Source organism: Xiphophorus hellerii, chromosome 5, assembly GCF_003331165.1.
Source record: "Xiphophorus hellerii strain 12219 chromosome 5, Xiphophorus_hellerii-4.1, whole genome shotgun sequence".
Taxonomy (NCBI): domain Eukaryota; kingdom Metazoa; phylum Chordata; class Actinopteri; order Cyprinodontiformes; family Poeciliidae; genus Xiphophorus; species Xiphophorus hellerii.
This window is the reverse complement of record NC_045676.1, coordinates 6,798,777-6,818,802: the sequence shown is the minus strand read 5'-3', so window position 1 is coordinate 6,818,802 and position 20,026 is coordinate 6,798,777. Positions and strand designations below refer to the sequence as shown.

Here is a 20,026-nt window from a genome sequence, read left to right as displayed (position 1 = left end):
TCATACATCTCATGACTTCAGAATTCACTTTTATTCATTTTTAATAAAATATCTGAGGAAAACTTTGTCTTGCTTGACGAGAGAAACTGTTTCATCTGTAAAATTATGAGCGAAAACACCACAAATAAGTTCAAATGAAATACTCAAGGCACTTGTTCCTCTCATCGTCCAGCTCTTGGGTCTCGATCTCAAACTTCTTCATGGCGATGAAGTATTGAACAAACGGCTCTCCGAGGGCGCTGCAGATGACGTGATCCTCCGCCAACGCCTCCAGCGCGCTGTCCAGCTTCACGGGAATGGCGAACTCCCTCTGCTGGCCGGGGGTTTTGTTCAGAATGTTCTCAATGTTCAGGTTTCTCTTGATGCCGTCCAGTCCTGCGGCCGCCGTAGCAGCCAGGACAATGTAAGGGTTCGCCATAGCTGAACCTAGCTTGTTGTCGATGTGTGTCTCCCTCCCGCCGTGACATTTGATATTGAAGGAACTGCTGTTGTCATTGCAGCCACAGGTGGCATACAGAACTTGCTTGGGGTCTTTTATGGTTTTGGCGATGTGGCTCCGGCAGCCCAGGCCGGGTGACATCAGGCAGCTGAGCGCTGCAGAGTGGGTGAGGAGCCCCGCCAGCCATTTTCTACCAATCTCAGACAGATCTACTTCCTTTTCGCCACTCTGGAAGAGACTGCGCCGCCCATTAGCGTCCCATAGGCTATGGGAGAGCACACCGGCGTTATACAGACCGTCATCGGTAAAAAAGCTGGCGATGTAGCTGTGCTTACGAGCCATTTCTTTAATGCCAGTACGGAAGGTAAAGGCGCTGTCTGCAGCTGCGATCCCAAACTCCGGCCTCAAATTGATCTCCATCTGGCCGGGTCCACTAGCAGAGGCGATGCTGTCGATGTCTGCGCCCATGCAGTACATGCTGTCCACCAGCTGCTGGAAGAACGGGAGGTCGTGGTTGCTCAGCAGCGTGGTGGCAGGGAACAGCAGCGTCTTTGGACCGATTCTGTCCGGCGCTCCCAGAACACAGCACTCGTAGGTGAACGATGAGTGCAGGGAGAATCCCAAGCTTTGGAGCTGGCCGAGCAGCTGCTTCGCTATAAGGCGAGGCGAGGTGCGGAGGGGGCTTCCTGTTATGGTGCATGGATCACATATGACCCGTGCTGTCTGCTCAGCCCAAGGCAGGACTCTGAAAGTTGAAAGGTCAGGGATCAGAAGAACATCACTGCTGAAGATGGCGGTGTTGGCGTGGTCCACTTCGTTGCTCTTTGGGCTCAGGGTCAGCTCCAAATAGCTTCTTGGCATGGGAACCCCATATATTGCTTTCTCCTGTGATGACAGTACAAACATTTTAGAAACTTTACAGGATTGTAGAGCCTTTAGTGATGGTTTAGTTTTAGGCTATGTTCACACAGCAGTTCAGACTTTTTTTTATGTGTGTGGCTGTTCACTCTGCAAAAACAAAATCTGACAAAAAAATTTTTTTTGTCTAGTTTAGTGTGAATATTTCACTTGAAATAAGACAAAACTAACTTACAGCAAAACATGTGAGCTTGTTTTAAGCTTGTTTTAAGCTCAGTTTTGAAGCGACTGCAGACGCTTCAAAAACAATCGGGTATATATTTGATTTAGTAACAGATATTGAAGTAACACAGATTGGATTTTTGGGGACGGGGTACAGAGGGACTGTGAAAAAAATCAGGATTGGATCATTCAGACAGCGGTGAAAAAGTCAGATATGGGTTGCATTTACCTGCTGTGTGAACGTAGCCTAAGTTAGAGAAACAAAATACCTTTTCTTCTTCTCCTTACTCTCAGAAACCAACTGACACTTAAATTAAGTTCTGTCTCTGTCATTATAGATAAATACACCCGAATAAATACGATAAAGAATTATTTGAATTTATTACATGGAAGAAGCGGACAGGCACCGTCTTGGACCGCGACACTCCGTGGAGATCGGTGGCCTCAAAACGGACGAAGTTGATGTTTTCTCTAGCAATCTGCTGCTTGATTTGCTCCATGGCTGAGAAAAACCTCAAGTTGCTGGAGAATTCAACGGCTTTGTTGTCGTTATCTGTGGAAAACAATTTAACATCTGACCTGAATAAATGTTGTATTTTTAAAACTTATTGTTCAAGTGTTCTCTGAAGAACTTTTACGAACATAAAGTCTAACACCGGATACGTTTGTTTGCCTCCAGTTAAAGATATAAAAATCAGTTAAGTTAATTTACTCAGTGGGGAACAAATCAATAATGCCACAATTATTGGTGGACAACTGCGTTCAATTCTCCATGTCTTCCCCTTCTCTCTTTTCCTCTTTACCATATTTCCTGTCTATTTACCATTCAATAAGGCCACTAGTCTAAAAAAATATATTTTTTAAAAGTTCTAGAACAGTTTAGCAGGTTCCAGATGTTTATATTTGTGATGGTGGAACAAAAAAAGTCCTTTTCTAGGCATGACTCTCAAACAATCCCCTGTCATGTCGATATTTTCCAGGTGGTTGTCATGGAAACTCGATGGCCTACAACCCCCAAGGTATACTTTGAAGTAGAAGTCAATGATGTACAGAAACACAAAGCTTGGAAAAGATTATCAGTTTTTGAAAGTTGATTTTAATTTAAAAGCTGTAGTTTTGTCCTAATTTATTTAAATTATTCTTGAATTGTGGTCAGGGGCCACACAAAACCAGTGCAGGGGCCACAAATGGCCCTAGAGCCACACTTTGAACACCCATGCACTAGAAGGACCTTGTCTAAATAAATGATCAAAGCTTTTAAAGTACAATAAAATTAAATATGAAGCTTATTAGGCATTATGCTTTGTCATTGTCTACAACCATAAAAACTGGTAAAGCTAAATTATTTTTTAAATCTTGATCTGTTTATAAATATTTCTACTAACTTGTCTTTCCCCCAAAGTATCATCAGAGATGGGCAGACTACACAAAATACTATTTCAACATATTTTTACCCAAGAAAAGTAAAACATGGCCATAAAAAAGTATTTGTAAAACATCTACTCAGGCACTAATCAAATTATCATCATTTAATTTTCACAAATTATACAATCTCATGAACCAAAATATAAAGTTAAAAATTTTTTTTTAGTATTTTAAGGTAAAAAAAAAAAAAAAAAGAGTCAATAATTCATACAAGTAGCAAAAAAAAAACAGGTAAAAGAAATCTTTTTCCAAATCAGTTTCTTTCAATAAAAAAACATATGAAACTTTAACAAAAACAGCAGGTGTGTGTCTGGTGAATTTTTGGTTAAAACGTGTTTTTCATTCAGTGGGTAGAAATTTTTACTCAAGTAAGAGTAGAAATACTTCATAATAAAATTACTCAAGTAAAAGTAAAACGTACAGCATAGTGAGAATACTCCTGTAAGTAATTATTTTTCCCCAAAAATGTTAATCAAGTAAATGTAAATTACTACCCAACTCTGATGACACTTTATGATGAGTCACTGAAGTAAGAGTAAAAAGTACATTGTAGTAAAAATACTCCTAAAAATAAATTTTTTCTAAAAAGTTACTTAAGTAACTAACTAGTTACTGCCCGACTCTGAGCGTCACTCACCTGAATCTCCCGTCTCTCCCCAGGCTCTGCTGCTTGAATGTGTGCAGATCCTGACTCCAGGCTGCCTATTTGTTTTGGCTGCAGACCTGATTGAGCTGGATGCATCCACAGTGGGGGGCAGATGAATAGGCGTACTTTCTCTGGAGTTGCCCCCCCTTCTGGAAGCATCAGACTGAGGTTTGAAGGTGCTGAACGTCCTGTGAGGATTGTCATCGTCCCCCCGTCTCTCGCGTTCGCCGCTGCTGCTCCCATGGAGGTACGTAAACGGACTTCCTGGTTTCCCCTCCTCTCTCCCTCGGACGCTGAGCAGATGACTGTCCCTCAGGATGCTCTTCAGCTCCTCCATGGTCTGCTGGTGGACACCCAGTCCACCAAACGACACCTTTGTCTGGGATGATTCGTCCTTCATCCAGTCCTCCCTATGTGGACGTTCCTCCAGTCGCAGATCTTCATCTTGGGGACCAGATGCGGAAAATGGAAGAGGCACTGACGGAGTTTCAGAGCTGGCCAAACTTTGGTCAGGAGATGGATCTCCTCCTCTGCAACTTTGACCCATCAGAGGTACATACTTCTTAGTTACTTTAACTCCTTTCTCTTCTTTGCTTAGACTCATTTTTGTTCCATCTGTTTGGTCTTTGCTTCTGCTGTGACTCTCCTGTAAAAAAAAGTCCCAAAACTGATGCTGAGACACTGACAAATCAATAATTAAAGGATTTTATTTGTCATTGGATTCCTACAATAAAAATGTGTTGGCACTGAAAAATGACAAGACAACATTTTTGTTGTTTGTTCAAACATCTTTGTAATAAATATTACGAAGACGATTAGCCTTATAAAAATAGGTCCTTGTTCTACGCTTTGCTTTACCCTCGGCTATTGACAGAGTTGGGTAGCAACTAGTTACATTTACTTAAGTAACATTTTGAAGCAAAAATATACCTTTAGAAGTATTTTTACTACACTGTACTTTTTACTGTTACTTGAGTGTAAAATTATTAGGTATCACTACTCCTACTTGAGTAAACTTTCTGGATTTTCTACCCACTGAATGAAGAACAAACAAATTTTAACCAAAAATTCACCAGACACAAACATATATCTGCAATTTTTGTTAAAGTTTCATCAGTTTTATTTTGACAGAAACTGAATTGGAAAAATTTTTCTTTTGCCTGATTTTGTTATATAAATTATTTTAATTTCAGTCTTTAAAATACCAAAATATCCACTTAGCTTTATATTTTGTTCCGTCTGTTTATGTAACTCTTAAATATTAAATGATCGATAATTTGATCAGTTACTCAGTACTTGACTGGGCTTTTTGCCAAAAACCTTTTTACTCTTAGTTGAGTAATTTATTGGACAGCTACTTTTTAAAAATATGTTGAAGTAGAACTACTCTTTCTTGAGTATAATTTTTGAGTATAACTTTACCCGCCTTAGTTGTTGAGAAGCGATTGTTTGTTGACGTTTTAAATGTTACCCAATCGCTAACGTTTGCCCGTGACGTATGTAACGCGCCAGTTCGACTTTATAACGCTTACCGGAAGTTGCCGATGTTCTGTGCTGTAAACAACGTTTAGCTTTGCTAAGCCGAACATGACGGCTGTTAATGCTAATTCAGTGTTTTGAAGCGTAGCAAGCACAGACTGAACGGCTTCGTTCACTTCCTCTGCCGCCATTGCTAAAACTAGAGGTAGGCTACAATTCTAAAACGGCGCAGAAAATCTACGTCGACAATCGACTTCTGTTCACTGATTGGCCCGGTTGAAATTCTAACGGCCGGAATCCAAGTCAGTGGGCGAAAGATTAGAGGCGAGATAAACAGTCAGGCTAGTACAACAAGAAATGTAATAAAAGTTATGAAGATACATTTTGTACTTCACAATAAAATAAGAGACAAAAACCAATAAAAAATGTTTGAATCATTGAAAATAAAAAAATGCTTAATTTATATTTTTCGATTAAAATACAATCTATATTCGTTGCACACCTTTACAGTAAATTCAACTAAATAAAGAAAAAATAGATGTTGAATTGTTACCTTGAAATCTTCAGAGTCATTCATGTCTTTGTGCTGATTAATTGGAAATTGGAATTTGATTTGCCCCCATTTGAAGGCAGAGCTTCACTTGCACATTAATTTTTATAGACAATTGGTACAATGGTGACGGATTAGAACATTCTCTCCAACCCCGACAGCCACTGGAGACCAGCTGCAAACTGGCACCAGCCAGCCACTGGCAGGGACTGAAACAATGTTGCTCTCATCCCATTGGTGGAAAACGGGAATAATTGAAACTGCAGATCTGAGCAGTTTCCAGAAAGAAAGATCAGGATTTCTAAACCTATTATCCAGAGTCTGGTGGAAGTCAGTTAACTGACATTTAGTCACCAAAAAGGCAGAACATTATCGTAGTTTTTTGTTGACCTTTTCATGTGATTTTGGTTCTTAGCTTTTTCAGGTTTTGATGTAAACTCAAGGAGATAAATAACCCTTAATTTTAGCTTCCAGAAACACTAATTTTCTAACCTACACACATGATCTTGGTGTTATTTGAAAGTACTCTTCAGATGGCTGTTTTTTTTGTTGTTTTTTTTTTTTTTTTTACAAATAACTTGAAAATCTCAAAAACACACCTATAATTTACAATTGGAAAATATGCTCTGAAAAACTGGGAATTTTATACAAGTAGTTAAATAAGAGTTTATCAGTTCAACAATTGAAAACTTACACCTTTTAATTCTGAAATAGTGACAAAAATGAAACGCAATGACTATGATTATAATTCATCTAATAATTTACACATCCTGTAAAAGTAGGACAATATTCAGAGCTAGACTTGTCTCCACCAGGAGGCAATAACATGAAACATTATTGTGTAATGTAGTTTGAACATTTAACTATTGCTTAAAAAGTGTGTGGAGAAAGAACACATACAATGAACATTATTAGCTACTTTATTTTGTTTTGTTTTACTTTAAAAAAAACCCGTTTCCCATGGGATCTTTAAGAATTTTTTTAATTTAATTGAATAATTACTATGGATATATACACCAATGTTTCTATTCAACATGCAATTGAACAACAAATCAAATCAAGAGTATTAATTAAGTTTGATGAGTGCCAAACAGAGATTGCTCTAGACTTTTTGTGTTCTGTTGTTTTGACTAAACACATTTTAAAAACTGTCTGTATTGTTAGGATTGTTAGTTTCACTATATTCTCCCTTGTTTGTTCTAAGTATCAATAAATACCAATAAATTTCAAAACATGATTAAATTCAATTGCTGTGTGCAGTTTAGTGCTATAAATCACACTTCTTCATGTGACGGGTGCTCTGAAGAAGTAAAATGGGAATCTTTTTCAACAGAACTTGCTTATGTGAGGCTTTAATTTCTGTGTCCCGCAGTCACAATCATATGATTACCTATAAAGTAATAAATTGTTCTTTATCGTTATTACACAATAGTACCACAAAATATTGTGATAAATTTTTAAGTCTATATTGCCCACCCCAATGTACATATAAAATAAAATATGGGGAATATATATGCAATATGTTTAATTGTGATGTTTATTGATTGTTATTCTTGATTTATTTTCTTCTACAATCAGTAATTCAGTGATTTTTTTTCGTCTGCTTGATTTATAGCAAAAATATTAAGGACAATTGAATTTTGAGTTGTACAGTTTATTCTGCAGAGTTTTTTGTTTTGTTGCTGTTGTATCCCATAATGACTTGACTAAACCTCCTCCGGCAGTAATGATCTCATATTTATTTTTAGCAAATTTTATTTTCTTCCTAAGCTGTTGACTTGTTGTTGAGAAACGAGTCAAACTGGCTCCATGGTTTCGCAGTAAAGTGTTCGGGTTGAGTTTTGAGTCGTGTGGTGATCCAATGTCCCGGGCGTCAGAAACCACCTGACCTGCGCCTCCTCGGGATGAGTCTGGGCATAACGCCGCACATTTTCAGGGTGGGGTTTCCAGGGATTGCATCAAGGCACTGGCAGTGAAACACAAAAGCAATCGAAACCGGAAGCAGAAAGTTCAAAATAAAAGTACCTGTATCATAAAAGTTCTCTTTATAGAGCACATTTTATAGACATTGTGGAGAGCAGGTCTGATCAGCAGGTCCTGCTAGCTCTTGATAATGATTTTATCTTAGTAAATAAGGACATTGATGCAGAATTTGCACCAAATATTTGCAAGAAAAACAATGAATAACCGATTGCACCAGTAGAGTTTTCATATCTGAAGAGCCCTTACACACCCTGCAGTCTCTGTATCAAGAAAACAGCTTTAGTTCTTGATTTGGTTGCAATTTGTAAAATTTACACTCTCTTTTGTGAACAATTAGCCATATGGCATCTGAAAGACAGCTTTTGAAAGAATAGCATATGTATAAAAATAACGGATGCAAATGTTTAGATTGTGCTACAAGTTTAAATAAAAAAGATGTGAATTATACAAATATTGCACATGACATGAAAATTGTATCAACCTGCACAATATAAAAATTCTAGTAAATGAAGTTTATAATAGAGTATCAAATTACAGCTGCTATCATTTCAAGGAACTTTTCTTAAAGGTCCAATTCATATGGAGTTACAAAAAACTGTTTAAGTTCATAGCAATACAAAACAATCAGGGTCACATTCCTATTTTTATACAATGCAATTTAATCCAAGTTGTAACTCAGCACAAAGTCATCTGATCACAAAAGGTAAGTTAGTAAAACATTATATACTTCAGGAAGTCTATGTAACTGCATGAGACATTTAATCCTGCTTAAGCATGTAATGACTAAAAAGGACAACTTTGTATTTGCAGCACAACATAATTCACTGGGGATTATAATACTTGTTCTCTTCATAGTAATAAATAGATTTCCAAGTATCTGTAAGACAATTTAAAGTAGAAGTATTTATCGTATTACCATTTATTATAAAAATTTCTTGCTGTAACAAGATTTTGATTTGTTGTTGACACAATAAATTCCAATGAATTGATTTTTTAAAACTAAAAAATAGTTACCTATAAATAGTAATTGTTCTTATCGTCACTTTTGTAATTATCACAATAGTACCACAAAATATTGTGATAAACCATTAAGTTTATACAGCAATAAAGCCTAATTTCATTCACAATAAAAGGTAGTTAGTCTTGATATGAGTCATTTGTGAGTGTTTTAAATATTGCATGTTGGTGACTGTTTTTATTCAGTTTGAAATGCTGGTCTTTTATTGTGAAAGTCCTGATCGGAAACGTCACTCGGCTGTGCCTCATCTCCGGTTCGTGTCAGCGTCTTCTTCCCCGGCAGATCTGCAGACTTCGGCTCAGCTCGGAGAAACAACACCGGACTGTATGGTGGAGAACCGTTTCATATTCTGACCGTTTTTCTTGGGACCGGCTGTATGATTAAGCTACAATCTTCAATGAGTAAGCATATCCCAGTAAGTAGCGGTTTTTCTGGCTGCCATTTTGCTTTTTGTGTGTGTTTTTTTCCAGGCTCACCTCTTCGGGTTTTGTTCTAAAATCAGGACGGAAGCTCTCACCAGCTGGCCTTCACGTTTCCTCGATAAAACCGCGGCCTACGCGGCACAAATTAAATCAAATTTCTCCTTACTCAGACGTTAGAGTCTTTAATTTTGGGGATTTCGCTGCTGAAAGTCAAAGTAAACCTACTTCTGTCCGGGTTTTTAACGGTGGTGAAGGTTTTTGTGCTGGTCGCCATGCTTTGGAAGCAGCGGTCGGATGCGCAGCTGAACCGGTCTTAGCCGGTCACTCGAAGTTTCTCTTGGTTGAAGTTAACGTATCTTTTGATGAAATCAATCATAAACACAGCCAATACCTTCCTTTTGGATTTATACACTGCTTTTTTTTGGTGAAGTTGGCAAAAGGCGTTAGTTTTTTACCGTAAAAAGAAGGCTATGTTTTCAGGCCTCTGTTATGTGACGGCGCCCCATCTGAGCTGGAAGGACACGTTTTAAGTTTTTAACGAAATGGCGAAATTATATTGGTTAATAAAGGATGAATATATTTTTCCAAGTTTTATCTTTATATATCGCCTCCCTTTTTAATAGCTTCTTTGTTCGATCCACAAAATGTCCACCAAATGCTACCGTTCAGCCAGAAAATAGCGGATTATCGCAGCATAATTGAAGAGCTTAGGTTTTAGATTTGCCATAAATGAGGAAAAGCGCCATTGGTGGAAAAACTGGGCTTCCGAGTTCTCGTTAGTGTAATGGTCTGAAACATTAGCACCTTAAAACACAGTAAAAACCAATTTCATAAGCTTGATGGTAAATTAAAACAATAAATATTATGAAATCTGTAATGGAGGCCTCATGAAAAAACAAAAATCTGGCATAGATGTCAGAAATGAGACATCCTTTGTATAACACTGGTGGCCATTACATACGATACTACACAGCATTGCTGTAGGTGATTTTTTCTCCCCCTTATTCCATATCATCTGCTCTGCTGCAAATTATTTAGTTTTAGTGGACAACCCCATTAAGACTGATTAATTTACCACCTGTTGTGTATAAATTCATGCACATTTTTACTTTTAGACCTTTTATAGAGTTTAATTTTAAATCACAGTTATGCATTGAATCAATTTCTTTATATTGACATTTGTTTCACTATTAGATCAGGATTTTGCTCTAAATAGTATATTTTCATTTCTCTCTCAATATCTTAGATATTTCTAAGTCTGTCACACATAACAATCTAGAGGTGTGTAGACATATTTTTCAGCAGAAAAATTTGACTGACGTCAGTGTTTCCCAGCCCTGATACTCAGTGCAGACTGCCGTGCATATTTTAGATGCTTACCTGCTTTAACACACCTGGTTCAGGTGATTACAGCCTGTTAATCGGATATCATTTGATGTCAGGTGCGCTGAAGCATTAAAAACACCTAAAACATGGAGACCGGAGTTTATGAAACATTGTTCTACATGAGCCATACAGAATTTTCTGATTTCTCATGTCTTTTTCTAATTTTCTGGCACTACCAATTCCAATTTGATCTGGTTTTAAGATTTTTATTCAAGAACTACATTAGCAGAAGATGTAGAAAGTATATTTTATCTCAAGGCCATCCAGCTGGGAATAGTTATTAATCGTCTTTTGAGCAGAGGTGACATCACCTTGTGTGAATGAGGTCACTGTAGTCAGACACTACAAAACACTATTTTACTGTCTTAAAGCAAAAATAATAATGGAGAGTTCATATTAAACTAGCTTTATCACTTTATATTAGTGTGGTTAGCATTACAAACGACAGCGTAGAAAATTTTGATTACTACTTTAGCAGTTACATTTCCAAAAGGCTGCCAGTATTTCTAATACTCATTTTCTAATAGTCATTTTTCATCACAGGCAAAGGTAAAACGTCTCAAAGGCCAAATCCGAACCATTTTGCTCTACTCCGCCTTTCAGCGCCAGAGGTGGAAATCATAATTTGATTAAGACTTAAAAGGCTATATTGTAATTATAAGTAGATTATTGACATACTCACACAGAGACTTATACCCACAGCTTATAATATAAACAGCGTTCATGTGAATTAAAAACAGATCAGAAACCAGGGCTGGGAAATATGGCTGAAAAATGTATTGCAATATAAGCGTTTCATATCAGTCGATCAATAATCATTGATTAAGTTTTTTTTAGTTTTAAATATCTAACTTGCAGCCAAACTGCTGATATAATTTATTTTCTTTTGGGTCGGTATTGCAATAGTCTCCTTTCATTCTACTCCTTTGTTTACTTTTAAGCAGCTTTTTAAAAAAACTGCTACTGCAGAAGTTACTCAGCTCGCGTTGCTAGGTAACCACATAGTGAGTGAGTTGCTAGGTAACCACAGAATCAGTGCGTTAGTTGATGCCATCTGCCTTGCTTAGCTATCCGTGAGAATTTGACCAACTGAAGTCTTGGAAATATGTTCATCTGTAAATAAATCTATAAATGAGTCCAGAGGAATTTAATCTAACATGTGCAACAGGCCTATGCGTCATGAACCAAATTTCTGTGTTTTAATAGATCATTAAGGACTTTCTTCTGTTTTTTTTATTGTCTCATTTCGCAGCAGTTCTGTGGTGTTCTGGGTCGCACATTTATGGAGTTTCTGAAGGGCAGTGGAGACTACTGCCAGGCTCAGCACGCTGCCTATGCAGACGAGTGAACAGCAAAACTTGCCATCCATTTTACATACTTGAGCCACCGGAGGGACCCTGGAAAGTTTACAGGACCGGGAAACCTCCCAGAACCAGCGATACTTCAGCCTGGATGGGGTAACTCCACCCGCTGCACACTGCCCTCGTTGGCTTCCACCCGGCCAGACTCAAGGTGGAACCAGCCTTTTTTTGTTTTTTTGCTTTCTTTTCTTTTGATTTCATCCCAAAGGAGAGGATTTTAAGTTGCTTTTCTAATTGCCTGCCACTTCGTCAACTGGCATCTCCTTCAAGTTGCCCGCCATTTTTGATGATTAAGCCTTGCCAACCTTCTACGAAGACCGGGGGATCTTTTGTTTCTGGGCTTCCTTGAGCTCATTGGACCTTTGTTTTACATTCCCTCTAACTGTTTACACTTGTGTTGTCTTGTTTTTTGGAATAAGTTTACCTTTTCTTAACCATTTTTACATTGTTACAATGGCTCGCATGAACAGACCAGCCCCTGTTGAGATAACCTACAAAAACATGAGGTTCCTCATTACCCACAATCCCACCAATGCCACCCTGACCAAGTTCATTGAGGTGAGACACAATCTCCATTCTGAGTTTTTGCCAAATCAGTATGAATCAGTGAAATAGGATTTAAACTTTTAGGTTTTTGTTGAGTAATGCTGCTGTTGTCTTATAAACTTAAAATACAAAAAATTAAAACAGTAGCAGGTTGTAGCAAAAAATGCTAATTTCCATCTGAACCCCCCCGACATGTTGATGTAATCATGTAAGATTTAACAAATCATGAATTGGCGAAAAGCCAGTATAATTAATTGCATAAATTTCTAAGAATTCATTCGTTCAGATTTCACTAAAACCAACCAAACCAAAATTATAAACCAACAAACTATTCATAAAACAATTTCTTTGGCTTCATTAATAATGAATGCAAATCTGCTTATTTAAAGCTACAATATGTAACTTTTATAAAATATATTTTGCATATTTTTTTTAAAATTGTCACCATGTGGTGACCATTTAGTATAAGACAGATAATCTAGTTGAAAAATGTATCTCCTCTGCCTTCTCCTTGTGCTGTCTAGAAACAACCAATCAGAGCCAAGAGGTGGATCTTAGTGCTGTCAATCACCCTCCTTTGCAGCTAGCACAGCCTGTTATGAATGTTCATGGCTAGTTGGCATAGTCACCAATGATGGCAGATGAAATGTTTTCCTGTCACTAAGTTCTTTTCTCCACCCTTGCCACATTGAGCAGTGAGTACATGAGTCGATTGACAGCATAAAGACCCTCCTCCTGGCTCTGATTGGTTGTTTTTGGTTGAGAAAGGTGCATTTCTTCAGATGGCAATAGTAGCCAAGGGAGGAGTTGGAGGAAATCAATATTTTCACAGATCATCTCTCATACAGTCACAATTTTAACAAATATGTAAAGAAATATATTTTTTATAAGTTACATGCTGCAGCTTTGATAGACATATTTTTGTCAAATGTGCAAACATTTTATAACTACAGCATTTTGAATGTGGCAAACTATTCCCGTGACCCCTCAAAACAGGAGAAGAGTTTTATTGTAAAATCAGTCCTACATTTTTGGATGCTGCACTCGCCTCCAGAGGGCGCCCTTGTGGACTCCAGTCATGTCATCTGATCTCAGACAAATTTTCTTAAAGGTGGAGCAGCAGTGTCATGAAGAACTTAATAAACTAAAATGTTTGCATCAAGGTTTATATATGTATATATAGATAGTCATATTTGGAAAGTATTTGATATTTGATATTGTCTAGATTTCTTGCTATGAACCTTTATTTTGATTCAAGAGCTTTTAAAACTGTTTTGCATGCCTATGACCAGTTAGTCATAAAATATAAAGAAGCATATAATTTGGATAAATATGGAAAAGCAGTTCCGCTATCAGGTTTCCTAATCAGTTGTCAATATTTTCCCACAGGAGCTGAAGAAGTATGGTGTCACCACTGTGGTGAGAGTTTGTGAGGCCACTTATGATTCCACCCTGGTGGTAAAAGAGGGGATTCAGGTTCTGGTAAGTCCAGTCCTATTGCATGACTGATCAGTTCAGCAGCAGTAAACCTGTCAAAATTAATCTCAAGATAAATTGATCATTTCCACTTTGATATATTGTTTTGAATAGAGACTTTATAGAAACTTCATAATCCATTTTATTAATGGTTTTGATTGTAGGTGAGTTTTTTCCCTCATTTTATTTGTTTAGAATTTTTACAAGTCTTTCAGTTCCAGTGTCAAGTGTTCTTTACAATATTGAAGTCTTTTAGAGGATGAACTTGCAATATTATGCTGTTATTATATTATTTGAAAAATGGTCTCAAAATAATGCAATAATTTCTGGGACAATTTGTTATAGTGACAGGTCAAAGCAGCAACAGAAATATTATTTTCAGTTCTTATAAATAATTTGATAAAGATTTGTGTTTTCTGAGGGTTTTAATCTCTGCTGCTGCATTGTTAAAAATGTAAAATAATGATCACAAAAATCCAGTTTTTATCTAAATCTGTAAAATATCTTGTTAAAATGTCACATCAGCATATTTTTCAAATCTTATGTCAGTATTTAATGTATAATTAGACATGGATGCTCAACAGGTTCCACCTCCAATGTTTTTCTTTCCATTGTAACCAGTTCAACCACTCCTTGTTTCCAAGAACAAGGATGCATGACATCATTTCCTCTTTTTTCTTTTTCCCCTCATCTCCTGCAGGATTGGCCGTTTGATGATGGCGCTCCTCCCTCCAACCAGATCGTGGATGATTGGCTGAACCTGCTGAAGCTGAAATTCAGAGAGGAGCCTGGCTGCTGCATTGCTGTCCACTGTGTGGCAGGACTTGGGAGGTAGAAATCCATCTGTATTAATAATGCAGGACTCTTTTTGCAACAATTCAATTCATCAAAATATCCTCTTATAATAATATGCAACAACCAAATACCACTAATTTATCCAAAATGAATGAATTGTATTGTTGGCCTTTTTAACACAGGTTGTTTCTTTTGTGTTCTCTTCCTTACGTTTTCCATCAGACTGTCAACAAAAGCTACCAGTGCCACAAAAAAATAATTATCGACCCAATATAAAGATACTGTTTTGTTTTTTATATATTTTGGAAAACTTTAAATTAGCAACAACAAAAAATTCTCAGAATTTTCTCTTTTTTTTTTTAAAGAGTCAACTGTTTCTGGTCTTGATGAGAGTATTGATGTGAAAGCTTTACATTTCTACTCCCTAATTTTTATTGTTTTCAGGTATGTAATCAGTTATTGGCCTTTGGAATGACAAAACTGTTGAGTATTAGTTAAAAATGTTAGTGTTAACTAATTCATTTAGTGTAAATTTAGCTCAATTTACATTAATTTAGGTCCAAATGAGCTCATTTACATTCTGATATTTTTGAGGGAAATTTTATTTACAGACATCACAATTCATTTTGTTTGTTTTTTGGTTGTGTTTCATTTTTGGATATGTAGAATATCTTCCAATTCCAGTTTTGCCTGTTCCTTTCAAAATAAAAAATTTTGTTTTTGAGAGGACAAACTGGCGTTATTATTCCACTATCAACATAGTACTTGAAAATTGTCTCAAAACAACGTTATCGTTTATCACAGTAATTAGTAGGACGATTTACTGTCCAGCAAAATTATGGTGCATCTGTAATGTTTAGTAATTTGGTTTTGAGATCAAATGTGGATTATAAAATATCTGTGAAGCTTCAGGTCATGCATGTTTTTTCTTCCCTTTTATAATAACATAAATGCAATCATCATACAAATTAATTTCTCTTCAGAAATGCTGCTCCTCTGACAAGATGCTGCCCTGGGTGGTTGCCCATGTATCCCATATCAGAAACGCACAATTTTATATATATATATATATTTTTTATAAAAGTTATACAGTGTGGCTTAAAGGCAAAAATTAGAGAGTTGATTTGGGGTTTGGTTACTCTTTTAAGAAGAGACGTGATAAAATTAACTTTAATATACTTTCAATTCTTCACTGATGGAAAGTTTGAGGTTTTTCCCACTTCGGTGGATCATTGTGATGTAATTGCATAATAATAATAAAATAATTCTGATTTTTCTCCCATCATAGTGAAAGAAAATGTCCTAGGATAATGAATGAAGTTTCAAGTTTTTAATAGATTTTGTCTTCCTGCAGAGCTCCTGTCCTGGTGGCGCTCGCACTGATAGAATGTGGGATGAAATATGAAGATGCTGTCCAGTTCATTCGACAGTAAGTTTGTATAACCGGTAAAATTGGGATTTAGTGTCATAAAAATGCTGTAAAAACTTTCTATTTTTGGACATTTTGAACACTGAGTCGGCTTGCTGCCGTCTTTTCTTCCAGGAAGCGTCGAGGAGCGTTCAACAGCAAGCAGCTGTTCTACCTGGAGAAATATCGTCCAAAGATGCGCCTGCGCCATCGCAATAACTGCTGCATCCAGTAGAGCCAAACCCCATTCCCTCCTGCCATGCCAGCCCAAAACCTCCCTAAAACTCATTACTGAAAAACTAATTTCTTCCTCACTAGCTTGCTTTTTTTGGCAGGGTTTTTTTTTTTCTTTGTCTTTTGTCATCGTGTTGAAGTATTTTACTTTGAAAAACCATGTGCTGTAATTCAACTTCCCCTCTCAAGGCTTAATTAAATCACAAGTGTCTGAGGGATAACAAGTTGTGTGAACCACATTGCCCAATAAAAAATTAAAACTATTAAAAAAAATAAAGGGCAGTGCTGCATTGTATCTTTGTGAAATGTTGGATTTATAGTTGTTGCAAGTGTCCCAAAGATTTTAATTGGCCACTACGTTGAAGTACTGCAGAAAAAAGTCGTGACGATTTAAAGTCCACTCTCCCTTCCTCCTGTTTTTTGTTTTTTAATTCAGTTTCAAAAGAGTAGAAAGAGATATGCCTTCCTTCAGATCACATGGATCATTCATAAATGCCTTACGAAGTGAAACCAAGGCAGTCGTGCCACTGGCGTCTGGGAAAGAAAGGTGTTTCATTTTTCTACTTGGAATAATAAAAAAAACAACCTGTTGCCTTTGTCTTGTGCAGGAAGTTACACTTCTTCCCTTTCATTTAATTTTTCATTTAAATTACCTTGCTGTCATATTTATCAGTTGAACGTCTATGAGTTTATTTTATTTATCAAACCGTCTGTTTAATATTTCACTGCCATGTACAACATTTGGTTACCTTTTTTCTTTTTTAAATCTTCGTTCAAGCTGTTTCAGCTTCAAACTGGACTTCCTCCATCTGCGATAATGTGTATGCCTTTTTTTTTTCTCTGTTGATGTCCATAACTTAAAACTTGCATACTTGATGATTTTATGTATTTGAAAATGTGTACTATTATTAGGTTGGCTATTTATACTATCAACGGATGTGTGATTTAGTACAGTGAGCGACAAAGTTGTACCTGTTCACCAACTTGTGAGATTACATTAAATGACACTGAAAAAAAACAAATGGACATCTCATTTTCTGAGTTATTTGTTGGAAAGAAGGTTGAATATTATATGTAGGACTTGTTGCCTAAAGTCCAATAGCACAGCATGCTTTATTATACTCTTATTTGTAGCAAATAATTCATCTGCAGCCAAAAAAAATACTACGGCAATCGTAAAAAGCTTAGTTTTTTCTGCTTGACTTAACATTAATACAGTGTAGGTCAGGTTTGGATAAACAAATTAATAACATCCAAAATGTGCCATATTTTATTTTACAGAATCTGAGCCAGGTGAAGCTAAAACTGCCATGTGAGGAGTTCTGGGTAGAACATATTTACATTTTTTCAATTTTAATGCAAAATGTATATTTTTGTACAGTTTTGGCTTAATGCAGTGAATATTTGCTTTAATCTTTTATGCAAAAATGTGTATATCTTTGTACAGATTTTGCTTAATTAATGCTCTGAATATTTTTCTTTTAGCAAATGTTCTTTTTTGAGTTTGTATACTCCAGTTAATTAATCATTTACTAAATTAGTTTGTGATTATGGCTGAAACAACTAATTATGGTGTTCATCCATATTGTGTTTGCCATAATATTTTAAATTAAAAATCTGATGTACTTTTGTTAGAAACACATTTTTGGAAGTTATGTTAGCTGTAAACAATAACCACTTTTATAACCTTCCTCTATACTAACTACAAGGGGAGCTCTAGTTTTTGTCAGAGTACCTAGGCACAAGCGCAACATCTCACTTCAAGATTTTTTTGTAAGGTTTTTGAAAATGTAATACTAATCTAACATTAGTTTTCATTTTTCAAGTCCAAAAATTGCATATGTACATACATTCTGGACATTGTAATGCTCACTTAAGACGTTTTACTTTTAACTTCTCTTTTGAATAATCTGGTACAGTGCAGTAATTGTCACCCTGAGGGTATGCACAATTCCTATCTGCTATATTTCCAAGACTGACCAATACAGGGTAAATCTTTAATTTGGGTGAAAACCAGAAAAAAGTAAATATTTCTGCATAATTTTGTTTGAAATAGAGACATTATAATTTTACAACACTGGATTAAAAGAAAAATGTATAAATAAATAAAAAGATCTTTGAATTCAGAACCGTTTTTTAAATATTATTATTACTTCGACAGGAATTTTGGTCTTCATGCACCAGTTTAATAACGACAAGTTTTACTAGTTTGCTGTTATGATGATGATGCTGCAGAAATATTCTAATACAACCAGGCCGGCAGAAGACCTCTAGCAGCAACCGAACCCGTGACATAAGTAATGCGCCAGTGAGTTTGAAGCTTAGAAGCTTACCGGAAGTCGTCTGAGCTGCTAACATCCGTCCTCCACTGCCAAGAGAGAAGAGCTGAACTGAACAAGATGGCGGTTGTTGATGTTAATTCAATATTTGGAACCAACAACGACTGAACAGCTTCCTTAACTTCCTCCGCTGCAATTGCTAAAGCTAGAGGAAGACTACCATTCTAAAACAGCTAGAAAATCGACGTCATCGTTCACAATTGTCCTTCTGTTCGCCGATTGGCCCGGTAGAAATTTTAACAGGAGCGAATCCGAGTCGATGGGAGAAAACCTGGACTGTTATGGAAGCGAGATTGTTGTTCCCAGAGGAAATGACCAGGTTAGCACCGTGTCAGCCCAGGAAGCAGGATGTTTCAGGTGAGCCTCCTATTAACTCAAATATGTCAGCTAACCTATCACATTGTTTCCAAACACATAACGTCATCATTTATGCTTTCTCTCATTTAAGGAGACAGTAGTTATTCGGTATTTAAACTCTTAATTTTGAAGACATTATTGAAAACAGGGGTTCCCCAAACAGCTTTAGCTTCAGGTCAGACATTCCCTCTGGAAAGCCACAAACAATTCTGCAAAATATGTACCGGTAAATAAACTTGTTTTCACTTTCAGTCAGTAGTTATTACATTCATTTAGCATAAATGTTGCCTCATATATTCTGATTTCAGCAAGAAATTAGTTCTATTTTGGAAATAATACATTAATACTTTATTAATCTGATGCTTAATACATTACTAGATAAAAAAAAAATCTCTTTTGATAGAAAATAATCTAAAATAATATGTTTTAGATTAATCCCATTAAATTTCATTTAATCTCCACATCTTATTATTTTCAGCAGTGTCCGCCGCAGCAGAGGCGCCTTCTGTCTTTTTCTTGTCAGAAACTTGTTTATTTCTAGCTTGCTTAAATAAGAAAGATGAGAATGTCAAATTAACGTTTCCCTGACTTTCCCGTCTATGGTACAATAAAGGCTATTTCAGTCTTCTAACTCCAACTTCAATGAGTTTTTTAAACTTACTTTTTATGATACTTACTGAAAAATGTATTACTTTATTTTAAATTTATGATTTCAAAATGTAAAAAAAAATTACATTTGTTTTCTTCAATATTTCAGAGGTACCTATAATGCTCCCTGGTGAACCCCACTATAGGAAAACACTACTCTAACATATTCTTTCTTTCATAATTGTGGCATTTAGCAAATAGAAATAATTTAGGAAATTCTGACTGACCTAAAACAAGAAACATTTGGTCTGATTTAACTTCAGACAGTGAGAAAAAGAAGATGTGTCTTTTTATTGAGTGTATTTCAACTTCTGGTTTCAACTTTAACCTTGCACATCAACCTGTGGTGAAGCAGCATCATTCCGCGGGTTTTCTTTTTCTTTGGCAGGAGATAAGTATGATGGTCGGAAGCTGGTTAAAGTCCAAAAGATTTG

General features: G+C 36.3%; 2 protein-coding genes across 3 annotated transcripts; one reads left to right on the top strand and one right to left on the bottom strand.

The window, feature by feature from the left end:
* Positions 1-12: 12 nt before the first annotated feature.
* On the bottom strand, positions 13-6,440 carry lgsn (lengsin, lens protein with glutamine synthetase domain). The gene is made up of 4 exons (XM_032563384.1): positions 5,623-6,440; positions 3,582-4,236; positions 1,906-2,072; positions 13-1,324 (listed from the first exon to the last, which is right to left on the bottom strand). Exons 1-4 carry the CDS (start codon positions 5,644-5,646, stop codon positions 131-133), a joined length of 2,040 nt encoding a protein of 679 aa, XP_032419275.1. The 5' UTR covers positions 5,647-6,440; the 3' UTR covers positions 13-130.
* A 2,437-nt stretch (positions 6,441-8,877) lies between these two features.
* On the top strand, positions 8,878-17,270 carry ptp4a1 (protein tyrosine phosphatase 4A1). Of its 2 annotated transcripts, none has more exons than XM_032563423.1 (6): positions 8,878-9,035; positions 11,681-12,347; positions 13,725-13,817; positions 14,512-14,642; positions 15,961-16,035; positions 16,150-17,270. In XM_032563423.1, exons 2-6 carry the CDS (start codon positions 12,243-12,245, stop codon positions 16,247-16,249), a joined length of 504 nt encoding a protein of 167 aa, XP_032419314.1. In that variant the 5' UTR covers positions 8,878-9,035; positions 11,681-12,242; the 3' UTR covers positions 16,250-17,270. The 2 variants fall into 2 exon arrangements, with proteins under 2 accessions (XP_032419314.1, XP_032419315.1); XM_032563424.1 differs by having other exon boundaries at positions 8,886-9,035; positions 11,684-12,347.
* Positions 17,271-20,026: the final 2,756 nt, after the last annotated feature.